This window comes from Mobula birostris, chromosome 4 (genome assembly GCF_030028105.1).
Source record: "Mobula birostris isolate sMobBir1 chromosome 4, sMobBir1.hap1, whole genome shotgun sequence".
Lineage (NCBI taxonomy): Eukaryota > Metazoa > Chordata > Chondrichthyes > Myliobatiformes > Myliobatidae > Mobula > Mobula birostris.
Window position 1 is genome coordinate 96,113,359 of NC_092373.1, and position 20,674 is coordinate 96,134,032.

General features: G+C 46.2%; 1 protein-coding gene across 5 annotated transcripts in view; it reads left to right on the top strand.

Moving 5' to 3' along the window:
• farp2 (FERM, RhoGEF and pleckstrin domain protein 2) overlaps window positions 1–20,674 on the top strand; it is a 220,429-nt gene that overhangs the window by 153,664 nt on the left and 46,091 nt on the right. For all 5 annotated transcript variants that reach the window (XM_072255826.1, XM_072255824.1, XM_072255825.1 and 2 more), the window contains 2 exons: window positions 901–983; window positions 9,817–9,935. In XM_072255826.1, coding sequence (XP_072111927.1) covers window positions 901–983; window positions 9,817–9,935 — 202 coding nt within the window. The remainder of the gene's footprint in view (window positions 1–900; window positions 984–9,816; window positions 9,936–20,674) is intronic.

Genomic DNA, 20,674 nt, shown 5'->3' on the forward strand with positions numbered 1-20,674 from the left:
ATCAAGGCCTTTCAGTGTTCGATAGGTTTCAATGAGATTCCCCCTTCATTCCTCTGAACTCCAGTGAGTATAGACTCACAGCCATCAAATGCTCTTCATATGTAAACCGTTACATTGCCGGAAATTCACATTCGTCTTTGTTAAAATTCATTTCCTCTAGTTTTATTGCAATAGCTTTCTTTACCAGGTGGTCCCAAAAGCCATTGGTGCTGCACAGTAGTTTAGTGGCGTTGAAGTCAATCCTATAGCCATTGCGAATGCAGTGTTCTGTAACCGTCGATTTCTCCGGGTAACCCAAACGGATACACCTTCGTGCTCCTTGATGCTGGTAGGCTCAAATTGCAGCTTGTGTAGGTCAAAAATGACCTGGGACTTGGCTGGTTTTTACAGGATTCCCTGTAAGTGCAGAGCAGGGTATATCGGCCAGACAGTGCGCATGGTGGAAACTCCTATGTAGGAGCATAGGAGGTGTATCCTCTCTCCCCCACCTCACGGCCTCACCCTCATCCTTGCCCTCCTCACCCCCCTCCCCATTCCCCCCTCTCCCCCTTCTCCCCCTCTCCTTTAGTACACATTTCACATTATTTTTAGTTCAAGCATCACATTTGTTTCCAAAGGGCCAACAATAATTAGATTTCTCTCTTCTGTTATAGTTGAGAAGCTTCTTGACACCTGTCACTGTAATTTTCCATTTTTACTCTTTTTGTAAACTAATTGATTATTCCTCTTTTGACTTGTGTAAGTCTTTTATAGTTTTAACCTACTTCTCAATTTTTTTGATGACCTCATGACTTCAGAACTGGAGGTGGATCTGTTTGAGCACATCCAAGGATTTTCAAATGTGATTATAGATACATTGTGCAGCTTATCTATCTTTATCATTGCTTGTTGTCTTTGTAGATTGAGGAAAGTGAGAATGAATGGGCTGTCCCACATTGTTTCACCATATACTCTGCACAGAAGACTACTGTTGTAGCAGCAAGGTATGTTTCTCATTACTAACCTTGATTGCAGTGTTCATGGGTTCAATGGTAGAGGAGAAAAAGTTGTTCCCAAATTGCTGAGTGTATGCCTTCAGGCTTCTGTACCTGCTTCCCAATGGTAACAAAGGGAAGAGGGCATGTCCTGGGTGATGGAGGTCCTTAATGACAGACTACGCCTTTCTGAGGCACTGCTTCTTGAAGGTGTCTTGGATATTATGGAGACTAGTCCCCATGATGGGAGTTGACAAATTATACCAGTTTCTTGTGCAGTAGTCCCCCACCCCCAATACCGGATGGTGATGCAGCCAGTCTGAATGGTCTCCACAGTACATTTGTAGAAGCTTTTGAGTGTTTTAGTTGGCAAACCAAATCTTCTCAAACTCCTAATGAAATAAAGCCACTGTCTTGCTTTCTTTATAGCTGCATTGATATGTTTTGTCCAGGTTAGGTCCTCAGCGATACTGACACCCAGGAACTTGAAATTGCTTGCTCTCTCCACTTCTGATCCCTCTGAGGATTGGTTTGTGCTCACTCATCTTATCCTTTCTGAAGTTCACAATCAGCTCTTTGGTCTTGCGGACGTTGGGTGTCAGTTGTCACTCTTTCAGACTCCAAGACATTAGTGTTAATAGAGTGTTTCCTCAAGAAATGGCAGGATAGGCCCGAGTCAGCATGGATTTACGAAGGGGAAATCATGCTTGACTAATCTTCTGGAACTTTTTGAGAATGTAACTATGAAAATGGACACGGGAAAGCCAGTGGATGTAGTGTACCTGGACCTTCAGAAAGCCTTTGATAAGGTCCCACATAGGAGGTTAGTGTGCAAAATTAGAGCAAATGGTATTGGGGGAAGGGTACTGACATGGATAGAAAATTGGTTGGCAGACTGGAAACAAAGAGTAGGGATTAATGGATCCTTTCCAGAATGGCAGGCAGTGACCAGTGGGGTACCGTAAGGCTCGGTGCTGGGACCGCAGCTATTTACAATATGCATTAATGATTTAGATGAAGGGATTAAAAGTAACATTAGCAAATTTGCAGATGACACAAAGCTGGGTGGCAGTGTGAAATGTGAGGAGGATGTTATGAGAATGCAGGGTGACTTGGACAGGTTGGGTGAGTGGGCAGATGCAGTTTTATGTGGATAAATGTGAGGTTATCCACTTTGGTGGTAAGAACAGGAAGGCAGATTACTATCTGAATGGTGTCAAGTTAGGAAAAGGGGAAGTACAAAGAGATCTAGATGTCCTTGTTCATCAGTCACTGATAGTAAGCATGCAGGTACAGCAGACAGTGAAGAAAGCTAATGGCATGTTGGCCTTCATAACAAGGGGAGTTGAGTATAGGAGCAAAGAAGTCCTTCTACAGCTGTACAGGGCCCTGGTGAGACCACACCTGGAGTATTGTGTACAGTTTTGGTCTCCAAATTTGAGGAAGGACATTCTAGCTATTGAAGGAGTGCAGCGTAGGTTCACGAGGTTAATTCCCAGGATGGTGGGACTGTCATATGTTGAAAGATTGGAGCGACTGGGCTTGTATACACCGGAATTTAGAAGGATGAGAAGGGATCTGATTGAAATATATAAGATTATTAAGAGATTGGACACACTAGAGATAGGAAACATGTTCCCAATGTTGGGGGAGTCCAGAACCAGAGGCCACAGTTTAAGAATAAGGGGTAGACAATTTAGAATGGAGTTGAGGAAAAACTTTTTCAGACAGAGAGTTGTGGTTCTGTAGAATGCTCTACCTCAGAAGGCTGTGGAGGCCAATTCTCTGGATTCTTTCAAGAAAGAGTTAGAGCTCTTAAAGATAGCAGAGTGGAGGGATATGGGGAGAAAGCAGGGAAAGGGTACTGGTTATAGATGATCAGCCATGATCACAGTGAATGGTGGTGCTGACTCGAAGGGCCGAATGGCCTACTCCTGCACCTTTTGTCTATTGTTTCATGTTGATGTGCTCAATGGTTGGGAGACCTTTACCCACGATGGACTGGGCTGTATCCACTAGTTTTTGTAGGATTTTCCATTCAAGGGCACTGGTGTTTCCATACCAGGCTGTGATGCAGCCAGTCAATGTACTGTTCACTACACATCAATAGAAGTTTGTCAAAGTTTTTGGTGACATGCTGAGTCCACACAAACTCTTACGGAAGTAGAAGTGCTGCCATACTTTCTTTGTAATTGCACTTACCTACTGGGCCAAGGACAGGTCCTCCGAAATAATAATGCCTTGCTGTCCCTCTCCACTTCTGATCCTCGCAGTGAGGACTGGCTCATGAGCCTTCTCCTGCTTTCCTTCTCCTGAATCCTATAATCAGCTCTTTGGTCTTGCTGACATTGAATAAGAGGTTATTGTTGTTGTGGCATCACTCAGCTAGATGTTCAATCTGCTTCCTATATGCTGATTCATCACCACCTTTGATTCAGTCTGTGACAGTGGTGTCATCAGCAAACTTGAATATGGCACTGGCGGTGTGCTTACCACACAGTCATAAGTATAAAGCAAGCAGAGCAGGGGGCTAAGTACGCAGGCTTGTGGTGCACCTGTGCTGATGGAGATTGAGAGGAGATGTTGTTGCCAATCCAAAGTTACTGGGGTCTCCAAAATTCAATTGCACAAGGAGGTATTGAAACCAAGTCTTGACACCTATTGATTAGTTTTGAGGGGATGATAGTATTGAATGCCAAGCTGTAGTCATTAAAGAGCATCCTGTTGTATACATCTTTGCTGTCCAGATGTTCCAGGCTTGAGTGAAAAAACCAATGAGATGGGACCTGCTGTGGACCTGTTGCTCCAGTAGGCAAATTGGAGTGGATACAAGTTGCTTCTCAGGCAGGAGTTGATATGTTTCATCTCCAGCCTCACAAAGCACTTCATTACTGTGAATGTAAGTGCTACTGGATGATAGTCATTGAAGAAGGTCACCATATTCTTCTAAGGCACCAGTATATATTGTTACATACCTCATGGAGATCTTGTGACTTTCTCGTGAGAATGATGTAATGATTTTTAAACTATTCAATATACATATACTGTAATTGATTTATTTATTTATTTATTTTTTCTCTGCTAGATTATGTATTCCGTTGAACTGCTGCTGCTAAGTTAACAAATTTCACGTCACATGCCGGTGATAATAAACCTGATTCTCATTCTGGTCTTTCCATAGTCCCAAGTTTTCCTCAATTTTATCTACTGTAATTTTCCAAAGCATGTAATGATAGAATTTGTGATTAATTGATGGAAAAGTAAGAAGAATATTTTAAAAAATAGGTTTGTTTAGGATGTGTGTGCATGGGTGGTTGATGGTCTGCATGACTTGGTTGCAGGAGAGACACGACTGGCTTCCGTTGTTTTAGGTGTGATAAAACAGGAGGGAGAGGGGTGACATTACTAGTCGGGGAAAATGATCAAGGTAATCAAAGTACGTGTATGTCACCATATCCTACCCGAGATTCATTTCCCTGCGGGCATTCACAGATGCAAAAAAAATAGAATCAATGAAAAACTAGAAACGAAGAAGGACAAACACTCAAAGTACAAAAGAAGACAAATTGCAAATACAAAACAGATAGATAAGTGAATAAATGAATAAATATAGCCAGCCAATAGTCAGCAGGATTTAGAGGATCAAATTTATAGAGACATCGCAGACCGTCGCAAGAAACTTAAGGTTGTGATTGCAACACACATGAAATGCTGGAGAAACTCAGCAGGTCAGTCAGCTTCTACGGAAATGAATAAAAATAGTCAATGTTTTGGACCGAGACTCTTCCTCAGGTCTGGAAAAGAAAGGGGAAGACACCAGAATAAAAAGGTGGGAGGGACAGAAGAAGGGGATAGCTGGAAGGTGACAGGTGAAGCCAGGTGGCTGGGAAAGGTAAAGTTCTAGAGAAGAAGGAATCTGATAAGAGAGGAGAGTGCACCATGGGAGAAATGGAAGGAGGAGAGGATACGGGGGGAAGTGATAGGCAGGTGAGAAGAGGTAAGAGACCAGAGTGGGGAATAGAAGAAAAGTGAAGAAGGATAATTGTTTTTTTACCGGAAGGCGAAATTGATATTCATGCCATCAAGTTGGAGGATACCCAGATGGAATATAAGGTGTTGCTCCTTCACCCTGAGGGTGGCCTCATTGTGGCACAGGAGGAGGCTATGGACCGACATGCTGGAACGGGAATAGGAATTAGAATTAAAATGTTTGACCACAGGGAAGCTCCGCTTTTGGCCGATGGAGTGGAGGTGCTCAACAAAGCAGTCCCTCAGTTTACAATGGATGTCACCAATGTAGAGGAGGCCGCATGGGGAGCCCTAGACACAATATTCAACCCCTACCAGATTTACAAGTGAAGTGTTGGGAACAGATGTGAAGGAGACGAAGGAACTGAAAAAAGAGAATAGCATTTTTACAGGAAATGGGGTGGGAAGAGGTATAGTCAAGGTAACCATGGGAATCAGTAGATTTATGGAAGATGTCAGTTGACAGTTTGTCTCAAAGATGGAGACAGAGAAATTGAGAAAGGGGAGGGAAGTGTCAGAAATGGACCAAGTGAACTTAAGAGCAAGGAGGAAAAGTCGATGAAATTGATGAGCTCAACATGTGTGCATGAAGCAGCACCAATACAGTCATCAATGTAGTGGGGGAAGAATTGGGGAGCATTAACGGGGAAGGCTTGGAACATGGACTGTTCTACACAGCCAGTGAAAAGGAAGGCATTGCTGCTGCCCACGCGGGTGCCCACAGTTGCCCCTTGAGTCTAGAGAAAGTGGGAGGAGCCGAAGGAAGAATTGTTGAGGGCGAGGACCAGTTCTGCCAAATGGAGGTGGGGCGTTGTGGAGGGGAAACTGGTTGGTTCTCTTATTCTTTTGAGAAAGAAGCGGAGAGCTTTAAGATCTTCTTGAGATAGTAGATGATTTTAGCTTGCCACATATTGATTGGGATTCCCGCACTGTAAAGGGCCACATGGGACGGAGTTTGTCAAAAATGTTCAGATATGTTTCTTTAATCAATATATTTGGAGTATTGTGTGCAGGTCTGGTCACTCTACTACAGGAAAGTTCAAAGCTCAAAGTGAATTTATTATCAAAGTGTTGTACATACATGTCACCATGTACAACACTGAGAGTCATTTTCTTGTGGGCATACTCAATAAATCGGTTGAATAATAACCATAACAGAATCAGTGAAAGATCACCCAACTTGGGCGGTCAACCAGAGTGTAAAAGACAACAAACTCTGCAAATACAAAAAGAAATAATAAATAGATAGTTAGAATAAATAAATAAATAAATAGTCGATAAATATCACAAACATGAGGTGAAGAATCCTTGAAAGTGAGTCCATAGGTTGTGAGAACATTTCAATGATGGGGCAAGTGAAGTTGAGTGAAGTTATTCCCTTTGGTTCAAGAGCCTAGTGGTTGAGGGGTAATAACTGTTCCTGAACCTGGTAGTGTGAGTCCTGAGACCCCTGTACCAGCAGTGAGAAGAGAGCATGTCCTGGGTGGTGGGGGTCCCTGGTAATGAATGCTGCTTTTCTTGGACAAAGCTTCATGTAGATGTGCTCGGTGGTGGGGACAGCTGTACCTGGGCTGTATTCATTACTTGTAGGCTTTTCCACTCATGGGCATTGGTGTTTCCATACCAGGCTGTGATGCAGCCAGTCAAAATACTCTCCACCACACATCTAGAGTCATTTGTCAAAGTTTTAGAAATCAGGCTGAATCGTTACAAACTAAGGAAGTAGAGACACCAGCATGCTTTTTTCGTAATTGCACTTACGTGCTGGGCCCAGGACAGGTCCTCTGAAATAATAACACTCAGGAATTTAAAGTTGCTGCCCCTCTCCACCTCTGATCCTCTGGATGAGAACTGGCTCATGGATCTCTGGTTTCCTACTCCTGAAGTTATTAATCTGCTCCTTGGTCTTGCTGACGTTGAGTGAGGGGTTGTTGTTGTGGCACCACTCAGACAGATTTTCAATTTCCCTCCTACCTACTGAATTGTCACCACCTTTGACTTGGCCACAAGAGTGGTGTCATCAGCAAATCTGAATATGGCATTGGAGCTGTGCTTAGCCCCAGGGTCATAAGTGTAAAGCAAGCAGAGCAGGGGGCTAAGCACACAGATTGTGGTGCACCTCTGCTGATGGAGATCGTGAAAGAGATGTTGTTGCTAATCCAAATTGACTGGGGTCTGCAAGTGAGAAAATTCAGGATTCAATTGCGTAAGGAAGTATTGAAGCCAAGTCTTGATGCTTATTGATTAGTTTTGAGAGGATGATAGTATTGAATGCCAAGCTGTAGTCATTAAAGAGCATCCTGATGTATGCATCTTTGCTGTCCAGATGTTCCAGTCTTGAGTGACAAGCCAATGAGATGGGACCTGCTGTGGACCTGTTGCTCTGGTAGTCAAATTGGAGTGGATACAAGTTGCTTCTCAGGCAGGAGTTGATATGTTTCATCTCCAGCCTCTCAAAGCACTTCATGACTGTGAATGTAAGTGCTACTGGATGATAGTCATTGAGGAAGGTCACCATGCTCTTCTTGGGCACTGGTATAATTGAAGCCTCCTTAACGCAGGTGTGTACCTCAGGCTGTCGAAGGGAGAGGTTATAGATCTCAGTGACACACCAGCCAGTGGATCAGCACAGGTCTTTAGTACTTGGCCAGGTACCACATTTAGGCCGGATGCTTTCCATGGGTTCACCCCCCTGAAGGCTGCTTGCACTTCAGTTTCAGAGACTGAAATTATGGATCATCGCGGGATTTTGTGATGGTTTCTCCGTGTTTTGATGGTCAAAGCGAGCATAGAAGGCATTGACCTCATCTGGAAGTGAAGGTCTGTTGTCTCCTATGATGCTTGATTTAACTTTATAACAGGTGATAATATTTAAGCCCTGTTGCGCACTCTTCGTTGATTCATGTTTGGTTCGGAATTGCCACTTCGCCCGTCAGATGGCTTTCTGGAGATTGTACCGAGACCTCGTGTAGCTTTCTTCTGCCTCTGATCTGGCTTTCAGCAGATTTTGGATCTCATGATTCATCCAGGGCTTCTGACTGGGGAAGACGCTGAATGATTTTGTGGGGACACACTCATCTACAACTGTTTTAATAAAGTCTGTTACAACAATGGTGTATTAATTCCTGGATGACTCCTTGAACTCGACCCAGTCCACTGACTTGAAGTTATCCCATAGCTGCTCCTCTGCTTCCTGCAACCACCTCTTTGTTGTCCTAATCTCTGGAGCTTTGCTCTTTAGCCTTTACCTGTATGCAGGTAGGAGAAGGACAGCCAAGTGATTGGATTTACTGAAATGCGGTCTGGGCATTGAACGGAAGACATTCCTCATCTTAGTATAACAGTGGGCTAGCATGTTGAAACCTCTGGTGCTGCAGGTTACATGCCGATGGTAATTGGCCAGAAGCCTGGCTGAAGTCTCGAACTATGATTGTTTAGAGATGTTATCATGCAGTATTGCAAGTGCTTATCGTCGCCACTGGTGGTATGTAAGCTACGATCAGGTTCATGGAGGAGAACTCCACAGGTAAATAGAACAGACGGTATTTGACTGTTAAGTGTTCTGAGTTGGGGGAACATGAGTTCAACAAAACCGCCACATTGGAGCATCCTCGAGAGTTTCTCATGAAACACACACCTCCTCCTCTTGCCTTTTTTGAATCAGAAGTTCAGTCCAAATAGAGAAGCCTTTGGGTCTGATCGCTGCGTCTGTTGTGCTGGAAGAAAGCCACGTTTTGGTCAGACATGCGATACAACAGTCTCTCATTTCTCTCTGATACAGCAATCTTGCTCTCAGGTCCTCAGTTCTGTTCTCCAGTGACTGTATATTTACTGACAAGATGCTGGGTGGAGGAGGCCTCATCCCTCCACGTTTCAGCCTGGCTTGGAGTCCCCCTCGTCCACCCCCCCACGTCCCTCCAGCCATGGTGATGAACCTTTGTCCGCTTAAGAGTGCTGAACCTGCCTGGTCCAGTAAGTCCTTCAGATGATCGGGAGATCTGTTGATTGTTAACTTCATTCAAATGTACATTGCTGAGAGGGAAGTTGCATGCTGCAGACTGCGGTGGGTGCAATTAGAAAGAGTACACTTAAAAGAACATTTAGAACTATTGTCTGCAGCCCACAGAACGTCGCTGATGATCACTGGCGCCATCTTGCAATCAGAACAGCTCTGCCGAAAGGCCGTTGTCACACAGCCATCTCCCTCTGTGTGTTTTTTCAGTGGGTGAAGCTGATTGGTTGCTCACCCTCTCCTTAGATGCAGGACTAAGGAAAGTGCTGGGTAAGCTAAGTATTCGGCAGAATTCTCTGTGCCAAGTTCTGATCTCAGTCACACCCCCGCCCCCCCAGTCAGGAGGGGATGAGTAGAAGGTGGGAATTATCAAGTGATAGGAGACATGCAGCCATCCCACTGACAACTCCAAGCATCTGGTTGGTGGAGACACGGGTACCTTTTTACTCCTAACTTAGTAAGGTGGAGATTAGGGAAGTGTAGAGAAATAATCGAATAAAGGGATCATTTATACGAAACTCAGATAACCTGGTATCTTTGTGATTTTGCTGTCGGGTTAACAGGTTTTCCAGACTGTTGGATGTTACCCAAACTCGGTTTTACTTAACTTTTTTTTTAACCTGTTCCACACTAGTATAATATCACTCTGCACAGTTCCACTCTGCACTCCCTTTCCAGCTGCAATCCTACTTGCAGCCACACGCGTTGGCCCCAGTGGAACTACATTTCCCAGCTGTGCATACGCACCCTGCTGTAAATGTCACTGTTGTCTTTAGCCCTTTCTCCCATTCCTTTATGCAGCTCCCGGACAGAGATGGGAAAATGGATTGAAGACCTGAGCAAAGCTATTGAACTGGTGAAGAAAACAAATGAGAAGAGGGACCCATTTCTGGAGAGCAGTACCTATGATCGATCAAACAGTAAGTAAATTGAAACTTTTGGCCTCAATTCTCTTGCAAATGGAGGAAAAGAGTAGCACTTTTACTAAGAATGGTAGGACACTAGGAAGTGTAATAGAACAGATGGACCTTGGAGTGCACGTGCATTGAAAGCAGTGTCACAGGTAGAAAGAGCGGTGAAAAAGATTTTTTAGCACATTAGCCTTCATAACACCACAGTAACTAGTGGTTAGCCAATGTTATTATATAACCAGATATTGGAATTCTGAGTTCAATTTCAGCATCATTTGTAAGGAGTGTGTATGTCCTTCCCATAGAATGTGTGGATTTTCTCCTGGTGCTCCAATTTCTTCCGACAGTCCAAAGGTGTACAGTGAGTCATTGTAAATTGCCCTGTGATTAGGCTTGGGATTAATCAGGGGTTGCTGGGCAGCACGGTTCAAAGGGCTGGAAGGGCCTACTTCACACTGTATCTCCTTAAATAGTTAAATAAGTGAATCAATCAGACAGGGCATTGAGTATAGGAATTGGGACTTAATGTTTAAGTACAAGTTGGTAGTGAAGGCACACTTGGAATACTGCGTACAGAATTAAAGTCGGGTTTAATATCATTGGTACACGTTGTGAAATTTGCTGTTTTGTGGCAGTAGTTGCAATACCTAATTTATAAAAACTTTATATTGCAATGAGAAATAAATAAAAATTAAATTAAATAAGTAGTACAGAAAGAGAGGAAAAGAAACTGTGAGGTAGTGTCATTGTCCCTTCAGAAATCTGATGGTGGAGGGGAAGAAGCAGTTGCTAAAACACTGGGTGTGTGGCTTCAGGCTCCTTGATGAGAAGAGGGCATGTCCTGGCTGACGGGGATCCTTGACAATAGACGATGCATTGCCTTTTGAAGATGTCCTCGATGTAGGGGAGTCTGGTGCCCCTGTTGGAACTGGTTGAGTTTACAACTTTCTGCATCTTTTCCTGATCCTGTGCAGTAGCCCCTCCATACCAGATGGTGATGCAACCAGTTAGAATGTTCGCCACGGTACATCTGTAAAAAATTTGTGAGTCTAGCTGCTGTCATGCAACTGCTTCGATTTGTTGGGCCAGGATAGATCTTCGGAGATGTTGACACCAGGAACTTGAAACTGCTCACCCTTTCCACTGGTGATCCCATTATGAGGACTGGCGTGTGTTCCCTCGACTGTGGAACAGCACCATTCCAACATCACTTGCAATACTGTGTACAGTTCTCATTACCTTCTTATTAAAAAGACATGGGTAAACTGGAAAGAATGCAGGGAGATTTACAAGGATGTTGCCAGCATTAGAGGGCATGAGTTAAAGGGAGAGGCTACCCAGACTAGGTTTTTAGTCCTTTTACGTAGAAGAATGAGGGGTAACCATAGAAGTTTTTAAAATTATGAGAGGCATAGATAAGCTGAGTGGTCTTTACCCCAGGGTAGGGGAGTCCAAAACTGGGTGGCATAGGTTTAGGTTGAGAGGGGAAAGAGTGTATATAGTTATATAGTGTGCAATTGGAGGGAGCATTAAGGCTGATAGTTGGCTTGAGTGTGTGAGACTGAAAGTTAGAAAGCTTTCAGTTAGCTTGATCTTCAAGCACATAATTGCTGTATCTAACTCCATGGTGTGTAGGAACTCCTTAATTTCATTAGGCAGAATTCACCCAGAATGTTAAGGGTTAAGTTCGCCATGTATGTTACATGTCACATTGTATGTTACAACGTTTTGGGCCGGGCTTTTTTTCTTGATATATACATGATGTCACCATTTGTTTGCTGGGGGAATAAAGTGTACGTTAGAAGTAATTATACTCATGTTGATTTGTGTCAACACTCCTACACTGGTGACCCCGATGCTCCTCCGGACAATTCCGGAGTGATTTCACTCATTTTACAATCATGACTGAAAACACTTTCCTGTCAAGCTCCCTGAATTCTGGCAGGTACGTGCTGCCATTTGGTTTGCTCAGGCAGAGGCCCAGTTCGCAAGATGAGACAACGTTTTCTATGTCATCGCAGTGTGAGACAGCTCTATGGCGACCAGGTGATAAGCGTCCTACGGCACCCCCAGAAGTCGGCAGGTATGAGACTCTTAAGGGACTCCTTCAGCAACGGGCGCTATCCATATGGAGATTACTGCTATCTCAACGATGCCACAACCCCTGACTGAAACCCGATCCTGCACATCCAGGATTTCTCTGCCCGCCTGGCAGGGAAAATTATTTTCTGGAAGGTGGACCTTGTTTGCGGTTGTCACCAGGTCCCTGTCCACTTGAGTGGCATTCCTAAAACCGCTGGTTTGTTTGACTTCCTTCGAATGCCATTCAGGCTGAAGAACGCAGCCCAGCCCTTTCAGCGCCTCATGGGCAGTGTCTCAGGGATTTGCCATTCCTGTTTGTTTACCTAGATGACATTTTGGTAGCCAGTTCTTCTAGGGACGAACTCTCCTATATTTAAGAACACTTTTTGAGCGCCTCAGTCAGCATGGTCTTATTGTCAACTCAGCGAAGTGCCAGTTTGGACTGTCCATGGCCAATCTCCTCGGCAACCACATCAATGCAGCGGGGGCAGTTCCCCTGCTAGATAAAGCTGAGGCCATTGAGCACTGCCCTCGGCCTCGGCCGGTCACCGTCGAGCACTGGCCTCGGCTGGTCACCATCGAGCACTGCCCTCGGCCTCGGCCGGTCACCGTCGAGCACTGCCTTTGGCCTCGGCCGGTCACCATCGAGCACTGCCCTCGACCTCGGCTGGTCACCGTCGAGCACTGCCCCCCCCTCGGCCTTGGCCGGTCACCGTCGAGCACTGCCCTCGGCCTCGGCCAGTCACCGTCGAGCACTGCCCTCGGCCTCGGCTGGTCACCGTCGAGCACTGCCCTTGGCCTCGGCCGGTCACTGTCGAGCACTGCCTTTGGCCTCGGCTGGTCACCGTCGAGCACTGCACTCCCTCGGCCTCGGCCGGTCACCGTCCAGCACTGCCCCCCCCCCCCCCCCCCCCCCCGGCCTCGGCTGGCACCGTCAAGCACTGGCCTCGGCCGGTCACCGTCGAGCACTGCCCTCGGCCTCGGCTGGTCACCGTCGAGCACTGCCCCCCCCCTCGGCCTCGGCCGGTCACCCTCGAGCACTGGCCTTGGCCGGTCACCGTCGAGCACTGCCCTCGGCCGGTCACTGTTGAGCACTGCCCCCCCTCGGCCTCGGCTGGTCAGCGTCGAGCACTGCCCTCTGCCATCACTGGTGCTGTCCAGTGGGACGTGGACTACGCTCGGATGGTGGCAGACCAGGTTTTGGACCCGAGCGTGCAGGCGCTGCGATCGGCAGACAGATGGTTGAAATTGGTTAACTTTGTTTTCGGTGACAGCAGCATTTCGTTACTGTGTGACGTGTCGATGGGGTAACCCAGGCCGGTTGTGCCAGCGAACTGGCGGTGGTTCGTTTTCAGGCTTTATCACCTGGGCCGCAGGGCATCACAGAAAGTGGTGGCAGAAAATTATGTGTGGCACAGGCTTAAGGAGGATGTCAGGGACTGGGCTAGTGCTCGTTTGGCATGTCAGTGAGCGAAGGTGCATCGATGTGCCAAGGCTCCTCTAGCTCCTTTCGAGTCTCTGTGCAGCGTTTGGACCACGTGAAAATGGATTTGGTTGGCCTTTTGCCCCTTGTCCTGTGGGTTTACTCACCTCCTCACCATCATTGATAGGACCACATGTTGGCTGGAGACAATTCCACTGTCGTCCATTTCAGCCACGGAGGTGGCACGAGTGTTTGTTGGTTCATGGATCGTTCGGTTCGGTGTCTTCAGACCGAGGGAAGCAGTTTACATCAGAGCTTTGGTTTGCGGTTGCCCGTGACCTGGGAGTCAAATTGCACCAGACCACGGCTTATCACCCTCAGGACAACGGTCTGTGCAGGTTGTTCCACCGTTCAATGAAAGACGCTGTCTATGCATGCCTCAGTGACGGTTGTTGGGTGGACAGACTGCCATGAGTCATGTTTGGCCTGAAGATGGCCTCTAAGGCAGACCTTCAGTCCTCTTCTGCAGAGACTGTTCTTGGGCAACCCTTGCAGGTGCCGGGACAGTTTCTCCCATCGTCCACACTCCCATGGTTTGCTTCACAGCAGCGGTCAGCTTTTATGGACAGCGCCAAAACTTCCACTCTGCTGCCCCTATGGCACCATGGCCTGCTGCGGTCGCACCTGTTGTCGGGTCTGCGGGAGGCGAAATATGTGTTTGTGCATTATGATGGACATCGGGGTCCCCTGTGGCCGCTTATGATGGCCTGTTCCACATGTTGAAAGTGTGGGTAAGTTTTTTACGCTGGATTTGGTGGTATCATGTACAGTGTTTCTGTGGATCGTCTCAGGCCTGCCCATTTGGACCCGGACTCTCCGCTGGAAGTGGCACAGCCCCCACAGAGGGGCCAGCCTCCCACCTCCAGACCTCCTGACATTGACTGTTCTTCCTCCCCAGCACCTGCCCGTGTAGGTTTGGCCGAGTTTTGTGGGCCCCTGCTCGTTTGACTTTGTCTGTTAGGGTGAATTCTGGGGGTGGCGGGGGGGATGGTAGCGTGTGTAAGGACTCCTTAATTTCATTAGGCAGAATTCACCCAGACTGTTAAGGGTTAAGTTCGCCATGTATGTTATGCGTTACATTGTGTGCTATATGTTTTGGGGACATTGGCTGTCCGGTGATAAAATATGTGTATATATACTATGACATGGCCATTTTTTTTGCTCAGAGAATAATAGTGTGTATTAGAAGTAATTACACTCGTGTCGATCTTTGTTGAAACTCCGACAGTTGCTATTCTTGTATTTCCTATATCACTGAATCTTAGTATTTTAAATTAGCATTGAAATCTAAAACAAATCAGAGCCCAGTAATAAAGGTCCAAACTTGCATGGTGGCGAAAGACCAAACAGCTCCAATGGGAGCAAGATAATGAGGTGACAGTGCTATTCCCACAGGACTGCTGACCTCCAGCATTAGGTGGTTGTAACTCAGAGGGAGGCAAGGAGATCGTAGAAGATGCAACAACAAACTGCTGGAGGAATGCAGAGGACGGAGACCCTTCTGTGGGAGGAAGAGAGTTGTCAATATTTCAGGTCAAAACCCTGCATCAGGACTGAGAGGGGAGATGGCCAGTATAAGGAACAGAAGGGGAGTGGTGAGGCGACTGGGTCGAAGCAAGTAGCTGAAGAAGTGAGCGGAAGAATTTGGGTCGAAAAAGTCGTTTTTTTTTAAAAAACTGCTCGGGGAGAAGGGTCTGCACTGCGCAGGCACGTGACGTAGCGCGCCAAGGTTTAAAAAGCAGACCACCATATACAGCGGGCAGCGTTGTGAGCGGGCAGTGGAGTGAGAGGGAGCAGAGTGGGACAGCTTTGGCTCAACAGGCTTCGGCGAGAACAGGCAGAGGCCAGGGTAGGTTCCGGTAAGTTTTTTGTTCAGATTGTCTAGCGCAGAGAGAATGCCAGGCAGGATGTTGGAATGCTTCTCTTGCAGGATGTGGGAAGTCAGGGAGCCCTCCGGTGTCCCTGACAATGACACCTGCAAGAAGTGCATCCAGCTGCAGCTCCTGACAAACCGCGTTAGGGAACTGGAGCAGGAGCTGGATGACCTGCGGATCATTCAGGAGAATGAGGAGATTATAGATCGTAGCTACAGGGAGGTAGTTACGCCAAAGGAGCAGAGGACAGGAAATTGGGTCACTGTCAGGCGAGGGAAGAGGAAAGGGCAGGCAGAGCAGGGTTCCCCTGTGGCCATTCCCCTCAACAACAAGTATACCGCATTGGATACTGTTGTGGGGGGGGGGGGGGCGGATGACTTACCTGGGACTAGCTGCAGTAGCCGGATCCCTGGCACTGGGTCTGGCTCTGCTGTGCAGAAGGGAGGGGGGAAAAGAGGAGAGCGGTAGTGATAGGGGACTCAATAGTTAGAGGTGCAGATAGGAGGTTCTGTGGTCGTGACAGAGAATCCAGGCTGGTTTGTTGCCTCCCAGGTGCCAGGGACAAGGATGTCTCTGATCGATTGCATGACATTCTGGAGGATGACCAGCCAGATGTCGTGGTGCACATCGGTACCAATGACATAGCAAGGAAGAGTGAAGAGGTCCTGGAGAGTGGGTATAGAGAGCTTGGTAGGAAGTTGAAAAGCAGGACCTCAAAGGTGGTAATCTCAGGATTGCTACCTGTGCTAGGTGCCAGTGAGGGTAGGAATAGGATGCTCTGGAGGAGGAACAAGTGGCTGAGAAACTGGTGTAGGGGGCAGGGTTTCAGATTTCAGGATCATTGGGACCTCTTCTGAGGCAGGTGGGACCTGTACAAGAGAGACGGGTTACACTTGAACCACAGGGGGACCAATATCCTTTCAGGGAGGTTTGTTAGTGCTATTGGGGAGGCTTTAAACTAGATTTGCAGGGGGATGGGAGCCAGAGTGCCAGAGCTGACAGTGTGGCTGGGGTGAAAATAAATGATATTGAAAGTTTAAGCAAATCCGCTGATAGAAAGGTTGTGAGTGGTGGTAAAAATCTTCTGAGGTGTATATATTTCAATGCTAGGAGTATTGCGGGGAAGGCGGATGAGTTGGGGGCGTGGATTGACATGTGGAATTATGATGTTGTGGCAATTAGTGAAACTTGGTTACAGGAGGGGCAGGACTGGCAGCTTAATATTCCAGGGTTCCGATGTTTCAGGCGTGATCGAGGCAGAGGAATGAAAGGTGGGGGAGTAGCATTGCTTGTTAAGGAAAATATTACAGCAGTGCTCAGGCAGGACAGATTAGAGGGCTTGTCTACTGAGTCCTTATCGGTGGAGCTGAGAAACAGGAAAGGTATGGCCACATTAGTGGGATTGTATTACAGACCACCCAATAGTCAACGAGACTTGGAAGAGCAAATCTGCAGAGAGATAGCAGGCAACTGCAGGAAACATAAAGTTGTGGTAGGGGATTTTAATTTTCCATACATTGATTGGGACTCCCATACTGTTAGGGGTCTAGATGGTTTAGAGTTTGTAAATGTGTTCAGGAAAGTTTTCTAAATCAGTATATAGAGGGACCAACTAGAGGGGATGCAATATTGGATCTCCTGTTAGGAAACGAATTAGGGCAAGTGACAGAAGTCAGTGCAGGGGAGCACTTTGGTTCCAGTGATCATAACACCATTAGTTTCAATTTGATCATGGACAAGGATTGATCTGGTCCTAGGGTTGAGGTTCTGAACTGGAAGAAGGCCAAATTTGAAGAAATGAGAAAGGATCTAAAAAGCGTGGATTGGGACAGGTTGTTTTCTTGTGATTGGTAGGTGGGAAGCCTTCAAAGGGGAAATTTTGAGAGTGCAGAGTTTGTATGTTCCTGTCAGGATTAAAGGCAAATTGAATAGGAATAAGGAACCTTGGTTCTCAAGGGATATTGCAACTCTGATAAAGAAGAAGAGGGAGTTGTATGAAATGTGTAGGAAACAGGGGGTAAATCAGGTGCTTGAGGAGTATAAGAAGTGCAAGAAAATACTTAAGAAAAATATCAGGAGAGCAAAAAGAAGACATGAGGTTGCCTTGGCAGTCAAAGTGAAGGATAATCCAAAGAGCTTTTACAAGTATATTAAGAGCAAAAGGATTGTAAGGGATAAAATTGGTCCTCTTGAAGATCAGAGTGGTCGGCTTTGTGCAGAACCAAAGGTAATGGGGGAGATCTTAAATAGGTTTTTTGCGTCTGTATTTACTAAGGAAGTTGGCATGAAATCTATGGAATTGAGGGAATCAAGTAGTGAGACCATGGAAACTGTACAGATTGAAAGGGAGGAGGTGCTTGCTGTCTTGAGGAAAATTAAAGTGGATAAATCCCCGGGACCTGACAGGGTCTTCCCTCGGACCTTGAAGGAGACTAGTGTTGAAATTGCGGGGGCCCTGGCAGAAATATTTAAAATGTCGCTGTCTATGGGTGAAGTGCCGGAGGATTGGAGAGTGGCTTATGTTGTTCCGTTGTTTAAAAAAGGATCGAAAAGTAATCCGGGAAATTATAGGCCGGTGAGTTTAACATCAGTAGTAGGTAAGTTATTGGAGGGAGTACTAAGAGACAGAATCTACAAGCATTTGGATAGACAGGGGCTTATTCGGGAGAGTCAACATGGCTTTGTGTATGGTAGGTCATGTTTGACCAATCTATTGGAGTTTTTCGAGGAGGTTACCAGGACAGTGGGTGAAGGGAAGGCAGTGGATATTGTCTACATGGACTTCAGTAAGGCCTTTGACAAGGTCCCGCATGGGAGGTTAGTTAGGAAAATTCAGTCGCTAGGTATACATGGAGAGGTGGTAAATTGGATTAGACATTGGCTCGATGGTAGAAGCCAGAGAGTGGTGGTAGAGAATTGCTTCTCTGAGTGGAGGCCTGTGACTAGTGGTGTGCCACAGGGATCAGTGCTGGGTCCATTGTTATTTGTCATCTATATCGATGATCTGGATGATAATGTGGTAAATTGGATCAGCAAGTTTGCTGATGATACAAAGATTGGAGGTGTTGTCGACAGTGAGGAAGGTTTTCAGAGCCTGCAGAGGGACTTGGACCAGCTGAAAAAATGGGCTGAAAAATGGCAGATGGAGTTTAATACTGACAAGTGTGAGGTATTGCACGTTGGAAGGACAAACCAACGTAGAACATACAGGGTTAATGGTAAGGCACTGAGGAGTGCAGTGGAACAGAGGGATCTGGGAATACAGATACAAAATTCCCTAAAAGTGTCGTCACAGGTAGATAGGGTCGTAAAGAGAGCTTTTGGTACATTGGCCTTTATTAATCAAAGTATTGAGTGTAAGAGCTGGAATGTTATGATGAGGTTGTATAAGGCATTGGTGAGGCCGAATCTGGAGTATTGTGTTCAGTTTTGGTCACCAAATTACAGGAAGGATATAAATAAGGTTGAAAGAGTGCAGAGAAGGTTTACAAGGATGTTGCCGGGACTTGACAAACTCAGTTACAGAGAAAGGTTGAATAGGTTAGGACTTCATTCCCTGGAGCTAGAAGAATGAGGGGAGATTTGATAGAAGTATATAAAATTATGATGGGTATAGATAGAGTGAATGCAAGTAGGTTTTTTCCACTGAGGCAAGGAGAGAAAAAAACCAGAGGACATGGGTTAAGGGTGAGGGGGGAAAAGTTTAAAGGGAACATTAGGGGGGGCTTCTTCACACAGAGAGTGGTGGGAGTATGGAATGAGCTGCCAGACGAGGTGGTAAATGCGGCTTCTTTTTTAACATTTAAGAATAAATTGGGGGGGACTTCCGGGTCATCAAGGGAATGGCGGCGTAAGGAAAAGGTCTCTCGACAAAAAAGAAGGTAAACTGCCCCAAAATCGAATTTAGACAAATACTTAATATTGTATAACTATATTAATAAACGGGGCAAGGATGATGTCTAAGAACAAGATTAAAAAGTCGGCTCCGAAGGCTGATAAACATAAAGAGACGCAGCAAGGCGACGGGCCTAGCTCCCCCATGGCAAGCCAGGACGGAGATAATGAGGGGGAATCGGTGACTCTGTCTTTGATTCTCGGAGAGATTCGCAAGTTCCGACAAGATAACAGCAAACAGCTGGAAGATATTAAAGGAGAAATAGCAAAAACTAACTCGCGGATAGATGAAGCCGAAGCGAGGATTGTTGGAATTGAAGAGAAGCTACAAAACGCCGAGGAAGTGATAGCAGAAATGTTGAAGCTGCAAGACCAGCTCCAGTGGAAACTAATAGATCAAGAAGGCCGCTCAAGAAGGGAAAATGTGAGGATTTACGGAGTTCCCGAAGGAACCAAAGGTAAACCCGGATTGATGATTCCCTTCATAGAGAAGCTGCTTAGAGAGAACCTTGATATACCAGCCGCAAAAGACCTACAGATAGAAAGAGCTCACCGCGCGTTGGCACCACAGCCTCCAGCAGGCGCCCAGCCCAGATCGATTCTGGTCAGATTTCTCAGTTACAGAACGAAGGAAGAGGTGCTTAAAAGGGCATGGCAAAATAAAGGTTTCATGTGGAACAACTGTAAAATCAGTTTAGACCACGACTACGCACCGGGGATTCTTGCCAGACGGAAGGAATATACGGAAACACGGAGAGTCCTGAAGGAAAACAACATCAGATTCCAGACCCTGTATCCAGCTCGGCTGAGAGTCTTTTACGACGAAGGGACAAAAGCTTACGCTATGGTGGATGAGGCAACGTTGGACCTGGCGGACCGGGGACTACCTATTAAAGTTATCACCCAACCGGAGTCGCTACTGGAGAGGATTCGGCAGAAGTCGTGGCAGTTAGTGGGGCGAGGACGCTCCACTCGAACCAGAGTGTCAAACTACAAGGAAAAGCTGCAAATATTCAGATGCGAATGTACAGAGAATACAGATTAATTAAGAGAAATGACTGAAAAGAGTAAATCGGACTTAAAGGTAAAATGAAAACTGGTAACTGAAAATAAACTAGGCGGAATAACTTGAATGATAGCAATTTGGTCGAGACATAAATAGGAGAAAATTCTCTATGATTATTCAAACTGCTGAGGGCCCTCTAACACAGGGTGAAGATGGAGGTTATCCCTCTGAACTGAGGCGGGTCGGTGCTCAGGCCTCACTGTGGGAAGTCGGGAAAAATTTTCAAATGTTACACGTTCAAAAATGTCTAGGGTGTGGTTATATGTCTTGGTTTACTGTTGAGAAGGGATTGCTTACTGTTTGGTTAGAAAAGGAGAGTTTTTTTTCTACTAGAGAAAAATGCAAACTG